At 41.6% G+C, this 20,917-nt stretch overlaps 1 protein-coding gene across 6 annotated transcripts in view; it reads left to right on the forward strand.

Annotated features, from left to right (window-relative positions):
• The window catches only part of NUMA1 (nuclear mitotic apparatus protein 1), a 109,910-nt gene that overhangs the window by 47,447 nt on the left and 41,546 nt on the right, over positions 1-20,917 (forward strand). For all 6 annotated transcript variants that reach the window (XM_060771303.2, XM_060771301.2, XM_060771297.2 and 3 more), the window contains exons 2-8: positions 514-577; positions 7,562-7,647; positions 15,500-15,579; positions 15,961-16,043; positions 16,324-16,404; positions 18,144-18,228; positions 20,387-20,498. In XM_060771303.2, coding sequence (XP_060627286.2) covers positions 536-577; positions 7,562-7,647; positions 15,500-15,579; positions 15,961-16,043; positions 16,324-16,404; positions 18,144-18,228; positions 20,387-20,498 — 569 coding nt within the window. In that variant the 5' untranslated portion in view covers positions 514-535. The remainder of the gene's footprint in view (positions 1-513; positions 578-7,561; positions 7,648-15,499; positions 15,580-15,960; positions 16,044-16,323; positions 16,405-18,143; positions 18,229-20,386; positions 20,499-20,917) is intronic.

The raw sequence follows: 20,917 nt of genomic DNA on the forward strand, positions 1-20,917 counted from the left end.
TCAACTGCATGGATTGCATTGTCTGAGGCAACCCCATTCAAGAGAGGGTGTAATTGGAATGTCAGTCTAAGCTGATGATCGCAACTCGGATTCTAATGACTGTGGCAGACCAAGAAGTAGTATCTCTGAATTGCATATCTGTTTTTTCCCCCCAAGCCCATTCAGGGAGTAGAATAATAAGGAATAAAAACGATCAAATAATGAGTGTGAGGTTCATAGTCATCTTTTTGTTTGTCAGTTTTGTTTGTGTGTATGTGTTTTGTGTGTGTATTCTATCTTCAATAGGTATTTAGTTATAGATTATAATAGTAGATTGAATGTAGTCGTGCATTTCTTAGCATGATATATCCCCAAAATTTGTTTCTTGTACTATCATTGCTGTTCTATTATATATTTTTATTATTGAATAAAAACACTGAATATAAACCTGAATATAATTTATTGAATGGAAATGAAAACCTGTTGGTCCCTGGATGCTTAACTGTGTATTTTCTTTTCTTTTGGCCTCTCTAGGTTAACCTGGCAAGCCACAGAGATGTCCCTTCACAACACGAGAGCTTCAGCTCTCCTTGCCTGGGTAAAGTATCCCTTCTTGACTCTTGCTCACCAACAGAAATGTGATAACTATTTGAGTAGTGGCCATTTCTTCTTTGCCAAACATTGGTGTTCTGACAATTCAGCGTCCTCCATATGGGGGGAGGGGACTTTTGCAAGGAAACTTAATTGTTTTCATTGATAATGTGGGGAACTGTGAAATGAAAGATGAAAGGAATTACAGAATGCAGATATCTACTGTTTTTATGCATTAAAAACAACCACATTTGTGTTGGTGGTAAACTTAGAAAGTTGTGCAATTTTTCTTTGGCAAATTTTGGCAAAGTTAATTTGCTTGGTGGCCTTAGGATGATCAGGGAAAAGGGGCCTACAGTGTGCCATAAATCCCAGACAAGTCAGACTGTGCTGTAGGTCCCTGGTCCTAAACCCCGAAGTCCTCCGAGGGTCACAAGTTGCATCTGAATGCAACCTAGAAGCAGAGGAGGAGGCAAGACAAGATAATTGGTTGCCATAAATAGTATGGCAGCTACGGTCCAGACACACTTCCATTCCTGAACTATCTTCAAAGGTAGCCCTGCTTGGAACATCTATTACAGTCTTTTAAAGTTAAATTTCTAAAAATCTAAGCTGTCTGAGATATTATTAGGCGTAGGATCTGTCTCCTTGCCTCCTTTTCAAAACCACTGTCTTTCTGTGGCTGCTAAGAGTAGAAAACAGTATACTTCAATATGAACAAGTTTAAAAACAACTTCAAATAAGTACTTTAAATTGAGATATTAATCATCAAACCTTTCTGTTAAAATCTGGAGTGAAATGGTGTGTTTTTAAAGTTGTGGCAGGAGGGCATCCTATGGAGTGGGAGCCCTCCCCGTCCCAAGCCCAGGCCAAAGCCGCCTCTTTCTTTCAAGGCTGTGCTTGCATATAGCCAAGCCAAACCTTCGTCTCCCTGGTTAGGAGCCAAAGAGCGGGTGGCAGAGGCATGTCTGGGTCTGCTGTGGCTGGAGTCCCGCCTTCCCGGCAGAGGAAAGGAGCATGGGCATGCCCCCTGTCCCTTGCTGGCTCTGCACTGGAAAGGAATGAGCAGAACAACTCTTGCTTATCCTTCTCTTGCGTTTCAGAAAGGCCTGTAGGGCAGAGACATGTCTTGGCAGTGATGTGTTTTGGTTGGCAGTCAGGACTATTAAAATTTGCTACCTGAACTTGAGCCTCACAGAAGTAGTTGTCATTCCTCCTCACTCAAACAGTCACATATTGGGGTGATGGAGAAGACATGGAGAACCACACACCTCAGTTGGGAGCATTGATGCGTTCTGTCTTTCCTCCCAAGCCTGGCAGTCTTCAGGAAGAGCTTGAAGACGTGGTTGTTCCAGTGTGCCTTCCCGGAATAATGATTCCATAGTACTTTGTCCCTCCAAAGCACTTTACATTTTTAGGTCTGCTCGTATGTCTTTCCACAAACGCCACTATCACCTTTTCGTCCATGCTTCAGCACTATTTCCAATTTTAATTTTACATTTGGCCTTCCCACAGTTTTAATTATATGTTGTCTTATTGATAATGTTATATGTTTATTGTTTATGTTCTTATTTTAATTGCTTGTATTGTTGTGATTATTGCTTGTATTGTTGTGTTGGGCTCGGCCTCATGTAAGCAGCACCGAGTCCCTTGGGGAGATGATAGTGGGGTACAAATAAAGTGTTGTTGTTGTTATTATTATTATTATTATTATTATTATTATACAACCAAAATTGTGCAAATACCTCACAACTGAAATCTCTCCCTTCTTTTAAAACAGTGGTTTTCAACCTGGGGTCCCCAGATGTTTTTGGCCTTCAACTCCCAGAAAACCTAACAGCTGGTAAACTGGCTGGGATTTCTGGGAGTTGTAGGCCAAAAATATCTGGGGACCCCAGGTTGAGAACCACTGTTTTAAACGATCGACAGTCAGGTATGAATTCTGATTAATTCAGGCATTACATGCAATTGCATGGGGACTGTAGTAGGGCTTCTTCCTTGCAGCCTTAAAGGTTGCCTCACAGGCTCATGCTTAAAACAAAGTCATTGTCACAGGTAGGCTGTAAGTAACATTCTCCCATGTAATTATGTTAATAACCTGCCTCTGTCGACCTGCTCCTCTGCTTAAGTATTAAGCTGATTAAAACTAAATTACACAGGGCCTGCTGTTTAGCGTCTCTTGTGTGTGCGACAATATCCAGATCAGAGCAGGCTGGGGAAACAATGGAAAATGCTTTATCTTGGCATGTGCGGCTGGACTGGAAAGGAGATGTGGGCTACCTCTGGAAGAGGGCCTTCCTGACCTGATCCTGTGATCAGACCCACTTTTTCGAAAAACACCACAAGCATCTATGAAATGATATTGCCCTCCCCTATAAAGCCTTGTGTGGCTCAGGTGCAAGTTAAATGAACCTGCCTCTGTTTGAAATTCTGCCTCGGAGGCACTTCCACCAGCCTCCCTGAGACCTCTGAAGGGAATACTGGGAGGAGGGTCTTCTTGGTTGCTGACTCAGGGCTCTCAAACAACATCTTGGAAGAAGAGTGTACACTGGTGCCTTCCTTACCATCTTTCTGTAGACACGTAAAAAAAAAACTTCACTTCTGACAGGCTGCGGTTTGAAGGTTTCTCAAGCGGAAAGGGAATTTCATAATGGACTATGTCAGGGGTCCTCAAACTTTGTAAACAGAGGGCCAGGTCGCAGTCCCTCAAACTGTTGGAGGGAAGGATTATAATTTGGAAAAAAAAACATGAATGAATTCATATGCACACTGCACATATCTTATTTGTAGTGCAAAACCACTTAAAAACAATACAATAATTAAAATGAAGAACCATCTTAACAAGTGTAAACTTATTAGTATTTCAATGGGAAGTGTGGGGCTGCGTTTGGCTGATGAGATAGGATTGTTGTTGTTGTTGTTGTTGTTTTTAAAGGGTGTTGTCCTATTGATAATGCTTATGTTATTGTTTTATTGTTATGTTGTTTTTAAATTGCTATTTTGTTGTTGTTATTGCTTGTATTGTTGTACTTTGGGCTCGGCCTCATGTAAGCCGCACCGAGTCCCCTGGGGAGATGGTAGCGGGGTATAAATAAAGTGTTATTATTATTATGTTGTTGTTGTTGTTGTTGTTGTTGTGTTCTTTCAAGTCGTTTCAGACTTAGGTTGACCCTGAGTGAGGGCCGGGTAAATGACCTTGGAGGGCCGTATCCGGCCCCTGGGCCTTAGTTTGAGGACCCCTGGACTATGTCATCCATTGGTAGTTTTTTTTTAATGGTTATTTTAGCTAGTTTTCGTTTTATTGACTGTTTAATCATTGCATGGTGTAAATTTTGGCTGTACTTGTTTTAAGTTTTTCAAGCTGCCTTGAATCCTGAACTGACAAAAAGGTGGGATATAATTATTATAACAGCAGAAGCAATAGGAGCAGCAAAAGCACATGTTGTTGTTGTTCATTCGTTCAGTCGTCTCCGACTCTTCGTGACCTCATGGACCAGCCTACGCCAGAGCTCCCTGTCGGCCGTTACCACCCCCAGCTCCCTCAAGGTCAGTCCAGTCACTTCAAGGATGCCATCCATCCATCTTGCCCTTGGTCGGCCCCTCTTCCTTTTGCCTTCCACTTTCCCCAGCATAATTGTCTTCTCTAGGCTTTCCTGTCTCCTCATGATGTGGCCAAAGTACTTCAACTTTGTCTCTAGTATCTTTCCCTCCAGTGAGCAGTCGGGCTTTATTTCCTGGAGGATGGACTGGTTGGATCTTCTCGCAGTCCAAGGCACTCTCAGCACTTTCCTCCAACACCACAGCTCAAAAGCATCGATCTTCCTTCGTTCAGCCTTCCCTAAGGTCCAGCTCTCACATCCGTAGGTGACTACAGGGAATACCATGGCTTTGACTAGGCGGATCTTTGTTGCCAGTCTGATGTCTCTACTCTTCACTATTTTATCGAGACTGGACATTGCTCTCCTCCCAAGAAGGAAGCGTCTTCTGATTTCCTGGCCACAGTCTGCACCTGCAGTAATCTTTGCACCTAGAAATACAAAGTCTGTCACGGCCTCCACGGTTTCTCCCTCTATTTTCCAGTTGTCAATCATTCTTGTTGCCATAATCTTGGTTTTTTTGACGTTTAGCTGCAACCCGGCTTTTGCGCTTTCTTCTTTCACCTTGATTAGAAGGCTCCTCAGCTCCTCCTCACTTTCGGCCATCAGAGTGGTGTCATCTGCTTGTGCTTAATTGGTGCCCATCCCAAGATACAGCTTCTTTTAGCTTAGAATAAAAGTCTTTCTGGCTTCCAGTAAGTGAGTCGTGGAAGTAGGATTCTGTCACAGGTGCCTGATTTCATTGCTGGGCAGCTTTTATTTATTTATTTATTTATTTATTTGATGCACTTATTAACCGCCATTCTCAGCCCTTACGGGCGACTCATGGCGGTGTACAGTACACATAAAAAGACAGTTACAAAGGCCAGTATCAACAACATATAACTATACGACAAATACAAACTACATAAAAATCCGCTTCGTCTCTTAGTAGAATCATAGCCAGTCTCATCTTCCTTATACCATTCCAGTTCTCATTTTAGAACTGAAACCTTAGCAAAGGGGAAATAGGCAAATCCTGCCGTATCCTTCATCAATAAGTCTGTCTTGCTCATAGTGTGTGTAGCTTTGTTTTGGGCTCTGCCATGGAGCTGAGGTTTGGATTTCTGCCCTGTGGATGAAAAGTCGTTTTTTGTTCTGGGTTGGCTTGGAAATCTGAGCACATGATGGAGCACAGGAAGCATTGGCATCCACTGCTGTGCCTGTGTGCTGAAGCAGTGGTTCCTGGCAAAAGAGGCTGAGTTCTTCCACTCCAAGTCGCCTTCCAAAGACCCCACCCCCAGATTTCAATGTATTGTTTTGGTACAGATTTCTACAAGAAACATCTATGACCAGCAAATATAACAAGGGGAGCATTTATTTCGGGTTTTTTTTTTTATAAGTATACATTGTGAAGTATGGTGTCTCTGGACTGGGAATTTGGATATTATGTGTACCATCAGCAATGGAGGGAAATTTGGTGGATTTATGTGTCTTGGAAACTGAGGAAATAAACTGGATGCTTTTCATAAAATGTGGGTACCAAATGACATCTTTGCTTGAAGGCAAAGAAGAGTCAACAGTTGTTTGTTTGTTTGTTTGTTTGTCGTGTCAGGGCAACCAGTCAGTTATATTACATTTCTAACAGAACAAAGCAAACAAACAGACAAAATACAACATTTGTAAGTTTGGTAGTTGATTTAATGTCCTTTGACCAGTATCTGGCCACTTCAAGTGCTTCTGGTGTTGCTGCAAGAAGGTCCTCCACTGTGCATGTGGCAGGGCTCAGGTTGCATTGCAGCAGCTGGTCAGTGGTTTTGCTCCTTTCCACATTCGCATGTCAAGGATTCCACTTTGTAGCCCCATTTCTGAAGGTTGGCTCTGCATCTTGTGGTGCCAGAACGCAGTCTGTTCAGCGCCTTCCAAGTTGCCCAGTCCTCTGTGTGCCCAGGGGGGAGTCTCTCATTGGGTATCAGCCATTGGTTGAGGTTCTGGGTTTGAGCCTGCCACTTTTGGACTCTTGCTTTTTGGACTCCTTTTAGTTGTTTTTTTTTAACTTTGAGACTTTGAAGTAGTGACATTCTGCTTTTGGCCCTGGATAGACCTACCCTCCGTGGCATAATATCCAAGAAGAATTGCATCAGGGAGTGCAAATTTAAACGTTTCATAACATTGCATTTGGTTACCCTTGGGCTGTGCCATAGGCTGATCTGGCCAGGGTGGTCCATGCCTTGGTCACCTCTAGATTGGACTACTGTAATGCGCTCTACGTGGGGCTGCCCTTGAAAACGGCTCGGAAATTTCAACTGGCAGCGACCAGGATGTTAACTGGTGCTCCTTACAGAGAGAGGTCAACCCTCCTGTTCAAGGAGCTCCACTGGCTGCCATTTATTTTCCGAGCCCAATTTAAGGTGCAGGTGCTTACCTACAAAGCCCTGAACGGTTTGGGACCATCCTACCTGCGTGACCGCATCTCCGTTTATGAACCCACACACTCACTTTGTTCATCCGGAGAGGCCCTGCTCGTGAGTCCGCCTGCATCATAGGCGCGTCTGGTGGGGACGCGAGACAGGGCCTTCTCTGTGGTGGTCCCCCGACTCTGGAACACCCTCCCCAAAGATCTTAGACAGGTCCCTACGTTGGCAGTCTTTAGGAAGAACTTGAAGACCTGGCTGTTCCGATGTGCCTTTCCAGAATAGGAAAACTCCAACAACAAGTCCCAGAAGCACTTTATTAGAATTAGATTGCTGGCACACTGCACTTACCCTATAATCCTTATATATCACCTGTCACATCAGCACTTTTAATCTGTACCCATTACTCTGGCCCGGCCCAGTTTTATTGTGTCCCGGTGTATTATTTATTGCTGTTGTTTTAATATTGCTTTAACTTTTTAATTTGCTTTAAGTTGTGTATTGTTATGTTATGTTTTGAGGCCTTGGCCTTTGTAAGCCGCATCGAGTCCTTCGGGAGATGCTAGAAGGGTACAAATAAAGATAATAATAATAATAATAATAATAATAATAGCTTTCTGGGTATATTCATTGCCCTGCATCTGCTGTGGATGTGAGCTAATCCAATATACCCAGAAAGCACCAGGTAAGGAAGGGAATGTTAATAAGGTCAGATTTGGTGACTTGGTCACTGTCATTTGTCACTCAGCTTCATAGTGGAGCAGGAAGATGGATGAGCATCCTTTTAGTCTCAAGCATTGGAGACAAAAGAAAGCAATTTACTCATTTGTACATTGTGTCCTGCTAATTTCCTGTGTGTTTTCCCAGTGGAGAATTCCACCTAGGGCACGTAAGGACAAGCACTGTAAACAAGAATAACATCTTGCTACACATTTCAGATTTGGCGTATTAGCAGCATGAAAGTGGAATGCTACTCTCTGACATGGTTGATCTCTCTTCCAGGTGAACAGCCTGAAGCTGGGTGAAAGCCTGAGTTCGTTGTCGCAGCTCCAGGACTGTAATGTCTTCATCAAGATCATCAATAAAATGTAAGAAGCACTGAGCCCTTCCTGCCTCCTTTCCTTCAATTTGTGTCCCCTGTGCAAACGTTCAGATTGATTTGGTTTTGTTTTTAAATGTAAAAGTGAGGCAGCTGAATACTACATCATGCAAAAAACAAAACAAAATCTCAGATAAATATGTACCATGTATTGTTGAAGGCTTTCATGGCTGGAATCACTGGGTTATTGTATTTATTTATTTGGGGTGCTTCTACCCCGCCCTTCTCAACCCCCTAGGGGGGGACTCAGGGCGGCTTACAAAAGGCACAATTTGATGCCCGACAATTCACAAAAATACAATATACAAAATTACAATATAACGTCAACAATTATAACTAATTAAAATAATCAAACAATACAGTCACAGCAATAAAATCATATTGTGGTCAATGTTCGCCAATTCATAAATCCATGAACCTAATCTCCCCGGGGAGTGCATTCCACAGGCGAGGGGCCACCACCGAGAAGGCCCTGTCCCTCGTCCCCACCAGTCTCACTTGTGATAAAGGTTTTTCGGGCTATGTGGCCATTTTCTAGAAGCATTCTCTCCTGACATTTCACCTGCATCTATGTCAGGCATCCTCAGAGCTAATCACCTCTCAACAAAGGATTCCCCCAGGCAGTAACAAGCCACACCTAAAAACTGTCAGGCCATCAAATGCTAATCAAGGTGGCCAATTGAAATGTTAACACCTGGCTCCAATAAACAAGAGTTCTTTCTCCCACCGTGGACATTCCACAGATATATAAACCCAATTTTCCAAGAGACCTCACAACCTCTGAGGATGTCTGCAATTGATGCAGGCGAAACGTCATGAGAGAATGCTTCTAGAACATGGCCATTTAGGCCAAAATATGTACCAATTTGAACAGGATGATTCTGCTGGTCATGAGAGGATATTTATAAAGAGCACCAGAAGTTCATTCCTTGGTGACAGGAAATCCACCCAATCTTACAGATGCTATATGGCCATGGTTTAGAAGCATTCTCTCCTGATGTTTTGCCTGCATCTATGGCAGGCATCCTCAGAGCTAATCACCTCTCAACAAAGGCTTCCCCCATGCAGTAACAAGCCACACTTAAAAACTGTCAGGACATCAAATGCTAATCAAGGTGGGCAATTGAAGCATCCACACCTAACTCCAACAGACAAGAGTTCTTTCTCCCACCCTGAACATTATTCCACAGATATATAAACCCATTTTCCTAGTTTTCAGCAGACCTCACAACCTCTGAGGATGCCTGTCATAGATGCAGGCAAAACGTCAGGAGAGAATGATTCTAGAACATGGCCATATAGACCAAAATATGTACCAATTTGAGCAAGATGATTCTGCTGGTCATGAGAGGATATTTATACAGAGCACCAGAAGTTCATTCCTTGTTGACAGGGAATCCACCCAATCTTACAGATTCGGGTAGAGGGAAGCTAACTGGACATTAGCCTTCTGCACACAAACATATACGCACCAGGCTTCTGCTAACAGCATGAAGGAATTATTTATTTATTTATTTATTTATTTATTTATATGGCAAACATTCAATGCCAATTTTAACATACTGCATATACAGACATAGACAGAGGCTATTTAACTTTTTCTGGCCGCCAGGGGAGCTGTCGCTTTCATCGTCCATCTGCGACACTGATGAAGCACTTCCGCATTCCCCGCATGCTTTTGCTGGAGTCTTTTTTTTATGGCCTCATAAATTAGTTAATTTTGCCTCCCCACACTTTAAGGTGGTACCTTATTTTCCTACTTTACAGATGCAACTGTCTTTCAGGTTGCAAAGGTCGACAACAGGCTACACAATGGTTGGAAACCCACTCCAACTCAGGCTGGCTTCGAACTCATGACCTTTTGGTCAGAGTGATCTTAATGCAGCTGACACTCAGCCAGCTGCGCCACAATCCCGGTGCAAATAATGTGCTTTAAAAAACAATCACAGACCAACATGATGAGCAATAACCTGTTTTTGTCCCTTACATTGAGAAATTCCAATACATTTGAGGGATGTCTTTTGGGCTGTACCGTAATTAACCACTGATTCATAGATACACCTATTTCTAACCATCAGTTATTTTTATAGATAGTTTGGATTCTTTTGGCATGGATTCATAACTTTATGTTGCATGGAGGTATAGCCTCTATCCTCAATTATTGTAGTGAGTTTCATTTATTATTACTTAGTTTTTCAGTTGTTAAACTGACAGTATGTCTATTTTTCCTCTTAGGACTGTTTATAATCTTGCATGTTTTTATTTATTTATTTACGATATTTAAATGCCGCCTTTCTCACCCCGAAGGGGACTCAGAGTGGCTTACAAGATAAATATACATACAATATATTATATTATTAGCACAGTACAATATCAGTATTAAATATTACTATATTGTACTATACCATTGTATTCTAATATTATTTGTAATATTACATGTAATATAAATATATAATTATAATATATTATTATTATTAGTAGTAGTAGTAGTATATTGCATTACATTATAATATTATAAATATTATATGCATATACAATATATTATATTATATTATTAGCATAGCACAGAAGACAAGGTGGAACTGTATTGACTCCATGTAGTTTTCCCTTTCTGAGAGAAACTCCTTAGGGCTTTCTCTATTGCATTTAGATGATAATAAGGCTCCCGAATCCTTTTATATCTCACTCTAATATAGTGATCCTTTATTTGATGGCAATTATTTTTGGCCGAAAGTCTTTTTTTTTTTTGTATCTTATGTCTGTCATTATTTCTTATATGTATATCTATTTTAGTTGTGTTGAAAGTGTAGAGAAGAGGAACGTATGTGGAAGCTATCTTTAGCCATCCCTTCCTTGCTTGCCTTCCATCTAATTTTGAGCTCAGATTAACAAATTATCCAAACAAAGAGCCAGATCAGGTACAGTGGTGCGGAAGGCCTCTTTAATTATCTAGTTTTTGTAAACATGTTTGGATGAGGAGATTTAAAACACATATGCCCTATTTTCTGCACTTGATCTAAAAGCTCCAAGACAAAAAAGATACTAGGGAGCAGCCATAATACTGTATATACTTGAGTATAAGCCTAGTTTTTCAGTCCGTTTTTTAGACTGAAAAAAATCTCCTTTGGCTTATACTCAAGTCAAGGTTGTTTATTATTTTACTCTGTTATTAGTATTATTTTTATTACATTTATCGTTTTACTCTATTATTATTACATTTATTATTATTATTAGTTATTATTTTGCTCTATTACATTTATTATTTTACTCTATTATTATTCTTATTATATTTCAATTATTTTACTCTATTATTATATTTATTTTATTATGTAAGCACATTTACATTGAAGAAGTTAAAATAATGGTTTAATCAGAGTTGGACCGCCTTATCGTAAATTATCGTAAATTATAAATTGATGTAATTCTGAAACATTTCATCTACTGATGCCTCAATAATGTAAATGTATTGGTATCTATTTTTATTTTGAAATTTACTAGTAGCTGCTGCATTTCCCACCCTCTGCTTATACTCAATGCATTTCCCCAGTTTTTTGTGGTAACATTAGATACCTCGACATATTCAGGTCGGCTTATACTGAGTATATATAGTAGTTTGTTGCAAGAGAAGCAGCCAAGGATACTGGAGTTATTTGAAGAGTCACATATTGTATCATGGGGGCAGTGCTTTAAATGTGTATACTTCCTGATATATTTCAGCAATCAATGGCAAATGGTATCTCTGCGGTGGGAGAGGACTCTGCAGGCTTCAACATCCGAGAGAGATATTGTATTGTTTTTAGTGTTATTAGGTGCTTTGAGTCTCTTTTTAGAGAGAAAGTGGAATAGAGGCTGGAAAAGTTGGTTAGGGTGGTCCTTGATTTAAAGTGGCCTCTTCCTGATTTTACAGTTTCCCAGGAGCCAAATCCCTTCCAGGAATTTCGGGTCCCGGCTTCTTGTTAGGTTTGCTTTATGCAACGGTGGGGTGGCCTGCCTTTGCTGAGCTGCCTCAAGCTGAGAACAGGGATGTGTAGTTTACCTGCTTAGCAGCTTAAAAAATCATGGTCTCAGCTAGGTCAGTTTCTGAAACTGTCAGGAGTTTCCAAAGGGATGTGGTAGCACCGCAATTATTAATAACTAGCTGTCCTCTGCCACGCGTTGCTGTGGCCCAGTCTGTGTGTATGTGTTTTGTGTCTGTATATATGTGTATATATGTGTGTTTGTGTATATATGTGTGTATGGTTTTGCGCATGCATTGTAATGTATTTATTTTGCCTTTTAAGTCTCTTCCACTGTGTGTAAGACTGTAGGATCTATATAGCAATATTAAATGGCCACTCACAAGCCAGCTTTGCTTTGAAGTGGATATATTGCTTGTATCTCGGCAGCAGGAAAGACAATACTGACTTTTTCCCACCACCATTTCCTTTTATACACCTTTCCTGCCCACCTCCCGCCTCTTTTTTCAGTGTTTTTATGAGTGATGTGTTATCAGTGTTTTTATGAGTGATGGTCACTTGTTGGCCTGCTAAGTGTATTGTGTCCAAATTTGATGTCAATTCATCCAGTAGTTTTTGAGTTATGTTAATCCCACAAATGAACATTACATTTCTATTTATATAGACCAGCTGTCCCCTGCCACATATTGCTGTGGCACAGTCTGTGTATATGTGTTTTTGTGTATATATATTTGTGCAAATGTGTGTTTGTTTATATGTGTGTGTGTGGATTTGCACATGTAATGCATGTATTGTTTTCTGGCTTTTTAAGTCTCTTCTGCTGTGTTTTTCAGTGTTTTTATGAGTGATGGTCACTTGTTGCCCTGATAGGTGTCTTGTGTCCAAATTTGGGGTCAATTCGCCCAGTGGTTTTTGAGTTATGTTAATCCCAAAAACGAACATTACATTTTTATTTATATAGACTAGCTGTACCCGCCACGCATTGCTGTGGCCGACCTTCCCTCTTTCTCTCCTTCTTTCCCTCCTTCCTTCACTCCCTCTTTCCTTCATTCCTTCCCGTCTTTCCTTCTCTTCTTCCTTCCTTCTCGTATCTCTTTCCTTCCTCCCTCCTTTTTCTTTCTCTTTTGCTGTCTCTCTTTTATTCTCTCTTTCCTTCCCTCCCTCTTTCTCTACATCTTCCCCCTTCCTTCACTCCTTCTTTCCTTCCTTCTCTAACTTTCTTTCCTTCCCCCTTTTTCTTTCCCTCCCTCTTTCTCTCCTTTCTTCCTTCTCTACCTCTTTCCTTCCTTCCTTCTCTCTTTGCTTCCATGCTTCCTTCGCCCTTTCCTTCTTTCTTTCTTTTCCCTTCTCTCTCTCTTTCTTTCTTTCTTTTTTTCTCCCCTTCCCTCCCTCTTTATTTCCTTTTTTCTGCTTTGTCATTTAGCTTTTCGTCATTTAGCTTTTTGGGGCTTTTAAAGTCCCTTCTGCTGTGTATTTCAGTGTTTTTATGAGTGAAGGACATACATTGGGTTGTTAGGTGTCTTGTGTCCAAATTTGGTGTCAGTTCATCCAGTGATTTTTGAGTTCCGTTAATCCCACAAACGAACATTACATTTTTATTTATATAGATTATTTTGTGATAACTCAGAAGGCTAATAAAGATATTGCATAGTTTTATAATTGTTTCTCTTTTACAGGATATATCATAAATCATGGCAATTGTTTTAGGTCAGGACTTTTGTGAAGTGACGGGGGCCTAGTCTGTGAAAGCTCCTGCTGTAAGAAATGCATTGCTTCTGGAGATGTCAACCGGGCTCTTTCCTGGGAGCCTTTGAGGAAGGGGCCCAGGGGCCATTCCAGGCCAGCATTTGGAAATAGGTGTGGCTGCTGGAGGCCAATTCCCGGCCTTCACTCAGTTATTGGCTCTTGTGCAACGGTTGACTTGGCAGGCATTGAGGATGACTCTGGCAACAAAGTAAACAGAACCATCTTCACCAAGGAAGGGATTTCTTTTTTCGTTTGTTTTTTTTAAAAAAATTATACTATAGCAACCTTCCCCACTCCCCAAAAAATCCCAAACCAGTATCCGCAAACAACAAACCAGTAACATAACAACAACAAAAACACCCAAGAAAGCAACAAATACTATGACGTTACTTGTGTATACTTGGTGTACAGTTCTTTATAATTTACTAATCCTTTCCTTTTTCAAATCCTGTTAGTTTGCTAGCTGTCATTCTTACTACAGATATATCTATTTCAAAACATAGCTTGCCAAATATGAATAACTTGGCTAGGTAGTCCTATTATTTCTGTATTTACATTCACATCTATATATATAAAAAATACTCTGTGCATAATGAGTACCTTAAAAACAAAAGAACCAATGTACAAAATCACACCAAATTTGGCAACAAAACGTTTCACAACACAAGGAGTGGCCATCACTCAAAAAATTATGATTTTGTCATTTGGGAGTTGTAGTTGCTGGGATTTATAGTTCACCTACAATCAAAGAGCATTCTGAACTCCACCAACAATGGACTTGAACCAAACGTGGCACACAGCACTCCCATGACCAACAGACAACACTAGAAGGGTTTTGTGGACACTGACCTTGAGTTTGGGAGTTGTAGTTCACCTACATCCAGAGAGCACTGTGGACTCAAACAATGATGGATCTGGACCAAACTTGGCACAAACACTCAATACGCTCAAATATGAACACAGATGGAGTTTGGGGGGGAAATAGACCTTGACATTTGGGAGTTGTAGTCACTGGGATTTATAGTTCACCTACAACCAAAGAGCTTTCTGAACCCCACCAACGACAGAATCAGGGCAAACTTCCCACACAGAACCCCCATGACCAACAGAAAATACTTAAAGCCATCCAATCCCAAGAAAACATAATCAAAGTCCTCCTGACAAAGAGCCATCCAGCCATAGATATAGATGTAGATAGATATGATTCACACAGAGAGAGAGATATAGTATCCTAGATTTGAAAGGGACCCCTAAAGAAGGACAATGATATGTTGCATATTCCAGAGTAGGCAAACCAGACAATATCCACATCAACACTGACATAGAAACAACAAGGAATACTGTTTACCCACAATCACAAAGAAATTACATGTATTAGAAACCATTACTTTATTTTCCAGATCACCAGACTGGGCCACAGCAACGCGTGGCAGGGGACAGCTAGTACTGAATAAATGGATGCCATATTATGTTGTCCATCCTGTTTTCCCTTATTAATTTAACAGTGAATGGTAACTTTTCCATTATAGGTGCCTGCCAGACTCTACATAACTTTGTCCATCATGCACAAGGCTTTTGCTGTTTTCCAGCAAAATATAATTTCTTGTCTTGCTGCCATCAATAGCATATTTATGAGCTCTTTCTTTTTAAATTCTTCATAATCATTTGTAAAGTTTGAAAATGACAACTTTTCACAAGGCCGTTCTCTTCTCTACCCTGTGTATAATGAATTAAATCGGATCCAACCAAAACTTTTTATATTTGTATGAAATCTTCATATGATATAGCACATTTAATGTATCATAACAGATTGAATCTGAAACTTTTCTTCGATTAACTCACTATAAAGTTGTATCAAGAGCCAGCATGGTGTAGTGACTTGAATGTTGATGTATAAAACTCCAGGAGATCTGATTTAAAATACCAGCCATGATAGTTTCATGCCAAGCAAGTTAAACACTTAATATTTTATGTTTCTAAAGTAACTGAGTGAGTTTTGATCTGTATGGGGTGGACATTAAAATTTATGCTTTAATGTTTGCATATCTATATTATTTATATTTGATTCTTAGCCTCTTACTAAGTTCTCGTTAGGAATGAGTGTCTTTATTGACTTGAATTGTTTGTTTGCCTTTCCAGCCATGGCACCGAAGAGGAACAGACCATTTTGCAGCAAAATATGCCAGACCGGGTTGCCTATGTTGTCAGCTTTCTTGAAAGTAGGTTTTCCCGCTATTTTTTTCTTATCTATTCTCAAATTCTTGTCAAGCAGAAATCTGTTGTCCACATCATGGGAAGGTGTTCAGTGGATAAAGCAGATGCATGCTATGCCTCACACAATATCCCAATGAGCAGATAAAAAGATAAAGCCCATCTAGATGGAGTGCAATATGAAGTTATCCCTTCGTAATATAAATAACTGCCCTCTTTACCCTATTTTTTTATTCAGTACTCCATTCACAACCTACAGTTATTGTGGGAAAGCTGGGAGGTGGTTTTTGCTTGTTCTGGGCACTTCAGAAATGTCATCTAAACCTTCTCGCACATGTTGTGAGTGAAATCAAAAACCTGTTCTCTTTTACCTCCACATCTTCTTCCAGAAAGCTGCAAACACAAATCAGCCGCGCAGAACCTGGTGTCGGAGGAGAAGCTCCTGGCAGCTGATGAGCTGGAACTAGCCAAGGTATTGGCGTGGATTCAGTGCTTCTATTCTTTCAGAGCTAACGCTTCCTCAAAGGAATGAGAGTGGGGTGGGTCAGAAATGTGTACTTGCGGAGCTGTCTTGAAGAAGAGCAATTCCTGGGTTGTAGCAGCCGGGGAATGCTGAGAAGGGAGCACCCATCTATTCTTGATGCTGAAGTATTCATTTTACCAGGCTTAATATCACTCTATGGCTTTAATGCACAGTGGGAGGTGCCCCCCCCCCCCAATAATGACTTCCCTTTGCCTCTGCTTCTCTGCAGGTGGTGATGTTGCTGCTCTATTATGCTTCTATGGGTGACAAAATTCCAAGAGAGTGGACAACGGTTGAGTATGACCTCCAGGTAACACAAGCCTTCTGCTTACAGCCACAGATAGCTCTCTATGGTTATGCGGTTTGCTTGACCTCTGTAGGCACCTCCCCTCTTTTTTAAAGAATGCCTTTTGGGTGCCTGGTGAACTTTTCTCTTTTGGACCTCCTCAACAACAGGATCCTTGTAGTAGTGGTTGGAGAAAACACTGTAGACCAAAAACAGCACCCAGCTACCTAGAGTGAGGGATGCAAGAATCAAACAGTACTATTGAGTTGACCTTGTCTTATATTTATTGCACCTGAAGTGAGTTGATGTCCATGAAAGGCTCGTGCTAAGATGAAACAGTCAGAAAGAAGCTGCAGGATTTCTCCATCCTCTCTTATATCTATAGATGGCCACAATATTTTGGCACAAGAGGAAGAAAATCCCACAAGTAGTCTTTTCTTTCTCTGGCAGTACAAATCCATAATCATGGAGAATAAGATCTTCTGGGGAGACTCTGCTCTCGGTCCTGCCTCTGTCACAAGTCTGGTTGGCGGGGACAAGAGACAGGGCCTTTTTAGTGGTGGCTCCTTGGCTCTGAAACTGCCTCCCCAGCGAGATTAGATTAGTGCCCTCCCTCCTGACCTTTAGAAAGAGAACAAAGACATGGTAGTGGGATCAAGCCTTTGGCTAGTAAAATTAATAATTAAGGAACACGTGCAATGACTATCGGAATGACTATGGTGTACGCTTTTTTTGGATTATGTGATTTTAATATTTATACTAGGATGATTTTAATGCTCTGTCTGAATGTTTAAATTTTATTTATGTCTTATGATTAATGGTTTTAATGGTTTTAAGTCAAAGTTATGTGTAGTAATTAGTTATTATTTATTTATTGTCTCAGGAGCAGACCTAACAGTTGTATTGCATTTTTTAACAAACAAACAAACCACAAAGTTTGCAAGCTTGGTAGTTGATTAAATGTCCTTTGACCAGTAGCTGGCCACTTGGAGTGCTTCTGGTGTTGCTGCAAGAAGGTCCTCCATTGTGCATGTGGCAGGGCTCAGGTTGCATTGCAGCAGGTGGTCAGTGGTTTGCTCTTCTCCACACTCGCGTGTTGTGGATTCCACTTTGTGGCCCCATTTCTTGAGGTTGGCTCTCATCTCGTGGTGCCAGAGCGCAGTCTGTTCAGTGCCTTCCAAGTCGCCCAGTCTTCTGTGTGCCCAGGGGGGAGTCTCTCATTTGGTATCAGCCATTTGTTGAGGTTCTGGGTTTGAGCCTGCCACTTTTGGACTCTCACTTGCTGAGATGTTCCAGCGAGTGTCTCTGTAGATCTTAGAAAACTATTTCTTGATTTAAGTCGTTGACATGCTGGCTGATACCCAAACTGGAGTATTAATATATTGTAAAGCGCCTTGAGTTCCCCCAGGGGTGAGAAAGGCAGTATATAAATACATTAAATAAATAATACATGATAAAATAATGGGGATGGGAGTAAATAAGTAACCATTATTATACCGTTTTGTGATTCCTAAAATATGCAACCCAGGATTGTCACATTTTTCTGCATAATTATAGGTTTTGGTTGAAGATACAAAAAGGTTTCCAAAGTGGTCACACATTCATAGTCCTGTCCAAGGGGTGGGAGGGGCGGCTTGGCTTGTTTCAGCACTGCAAGCTTCCCTTGGAAGAACATACGCTGCTCCAGGGCACAGGGGCTGATTTGTCATCTGTCTCCTCTCTCTCTCTCTCCTCCCCCCCCCCCCCAACTTTCCCCCAATCAGACGGAGATGGCCAAGTTCCTCAATTTCATGCTGTACAATGAAGATTGCCTGGGTGAGAACCTGGAGATCTTTCTCCAAAAGAAAAGTAAGTGCCGGGTGAGCATGCATGACTCAATTGCAGGGGGGCACCGGTGAGCCTATATCCGTGGCATTATTTTCTTAGGAGTGAGTGGTTTGCCCTCCTAGCTGCCTCCTTGCAGGTTTGTTGGGGCACCAGGGGACATGCTTTATGGGTGCCAAAATGTGTTGCCCCCCATGGCACCCGTGGCTCTCTAGTTCATGAGTTTGTGAGCCCTTGACTTCCTATGTTCTGGCCCCAGAAGCTGAAAGACTTGAGGAAAAATGTTTAGTCAAGAATTGTCTTGTCTGCTGAGGAGCAAGTCTTCTAAAAGAGGTCAAGGAGGGTTTCACAAGGAGCTTTGTCACATTGCTGCCTATCAAGAGCTACTCTTTCAATAAAATTGGATTTTGGTGTAGTATTAGTGTAAGGGTTAAACCGCTGAGCTGCTGAACTTGCTGACCAAAAGGTTGGCAGTTCAGATCCAGGGAGCGGGGTGAGCTCCTGCTATTAGTCCCAGCTTCTGCCAACCTAGCAGTTCAAAAACGTGCAAATGTGAGGAGATCAATAGGTACCGCTCTGGCAGGAAGGTAATGGCGCTCCATGCAGTCATGCTGGCCACATGACCTTGGAGGTGTCTGCGAACAACACTGACTCATTGGCTTAGAAATGGAGTTGAGCACCACTCCCCAGAGTCGGACACGACTAGACTTAATGTCAGGGGAAACCTTTACCTTATTAGTGTAAGAGGAGACATGGAAGTGGAAGAAGCTGATAACTGGACATGCTTATAGAGAATAGATAAACTGAGTAGGAGCTGAAAGACCAGAAATAAATGGGTATTTAGCCTGAAGAAGAGAAGGTTGAGAGAAGATATGATAGCCATGTATAAATATGTGGGAGGAAGTCACAGGGAGGAGGGAGCAAGCTTGTTTTCTGCTTCACTGGAGACTAGGACGCAAAGGAGCAATGGCGTCAAACTACAAGAAAGGAGATTTCAACGGAACATGAGGAAGAACTTCCTGAGTGTGAGAGCGGTTCAGCAGTGGAACTCTCTGCCCCGGAGTGTGGTGGAGGCTCCTTCTTTGGAGGTTTTTAAACAGAGGCTAGATGGCCATCTGTCAGGGTGCTTTGAATGCAATATACCTGCTTCTTGGCAGGGGGTTGGACTGGAGAGTTCCACTGCTGAACCGCTCTCACAGTCAGGAAGTTCTTCCTCATGTTCAGATGGAATATCCTCTCTTGTAGTTTGAAGCCATTGTTCTGCGTTCTAGTCTCCAGGGAAGCAGAAAACAAGCTTGCTTGCTCCCTCTTCCCTGTGGCTTCCTCTCACATATTGTCTCCTCTCAGCCTTCTCTTCTTCAGGCTAAACATGCCCAGCTCCTTAAGCCGCTCCTCATAGGGCTTGTTCTCCAGACCCTTGATCATTTTAGTCGCCCTCCTCTGGACACATTCCAGCTTGTCAATATTTCTCTTGAATTGCCCAGAATTGGACACAATATTCCAGGTGTCTTCCAACTCTATGATTCTATGAAGGTGTTCTTTTTCCATTTCCAAACCAAGGAGCCTATTGTTCGTAGACACCTCCTGGCTATGTTGCCAGCATGGCTGCATGGGCCCCTTTTATTACCTTCCCACCAAAGTGGTACCTATTGGTCTACTCACATTTGCATGTTTTCGAACTGCTAAGTTGGCAGGAGCTAGGGTTAACAGTGGGAGCTCACCCCAACTGCAGTTTCAAACTGCCAGCCTTTAGGTCAGCAGGCTCAACAATTCAACGGTTTAACCCATTGCACCACCACGGCTCCACAGAAGTGTAAAGCATGCTATGCACACATAATTTCTGTTTCTTGCCAAAGTTTCTTTTTAACTTCTGTATATTATTTGGCTTATCTGATGCCAGAATGTTTGCAATCAGTGCAAAGTTTTTGTAGCTTCCTGGAGTTGATGATGCAGTTGCCACTTTGAGTACTTTCTGGATTTCCCTTTGGAACCTGATGAAGCAGTTTGGTTCTTGGAACCTCACAGTATTAATACGTTCACTCGTCTTCCTGTTAAACGAGGCATGGGCAAACTTCGGTATTCCTTCAAGTGTTTTGGACTTTCAACGCCCACAATTCCTAACCTCTTTTCCTTGCCTGAACTTTGCCCTGACCCTTCTTTGCACGGTCTCCTCTCCCTCCAGTGCCGGAGTCGTCCAGTGTATCCAGCGCCATTGTGGAGGAGAACACCCCTCCCAAGCGAGAGGTTCATTTCCTGAAGCTGCAGAAAGTGGCATCTTCATCCAGTGGGAACAAGTAAGTGCCACTTGCTTTCCTAAGCCTCTGGGAGATTATTCTTTATTCTAATACAACACAGCAGGAGTGTGTATCTGTTTCTGAATCTAAGACAAATTCAGAAAGGGCAAGGAAGCTGAGAAGTGAAACTCCCTCTTGTGAAGTTTGGAAGTTCGGTTTTCCATCTAGCTGTTTGCCACCTCATGGATTTGGTGAATCCTGACAGCTTAATGAGAAAAGAGATTCTTTGTGTTTGTTTTGGTTTTTTGTCATTCAGGAGAGACTTGAGAGACTGCAAGTTGTTGTTGTTGTTATTATTATTATTATTATTATTATTATTATTAACACTTGTTTCATTTTCACCACTGTAAGGTTCACCACTTTGATTTTCGGAAAGGTTTTATACAGATACCTTAAGCTGTATAAGACAAAACTTAAAA

The sequence above is a fragment of the Anolis sagrei genome, chromosome 3, assembly GCF_037176765.1.
Source record: "Anolis sagrei isolate rAnoSag1 chromosome 3, rAnoSag1.mat, whole genome shotgun sequence".
In the NCBI taxonomy this organism is placed as follows: Eukaryota; Metazoa; Chordata; class Lepidosauria; order Squamata; family Dactyloidae; genus Anolis; species Anolis sagrei.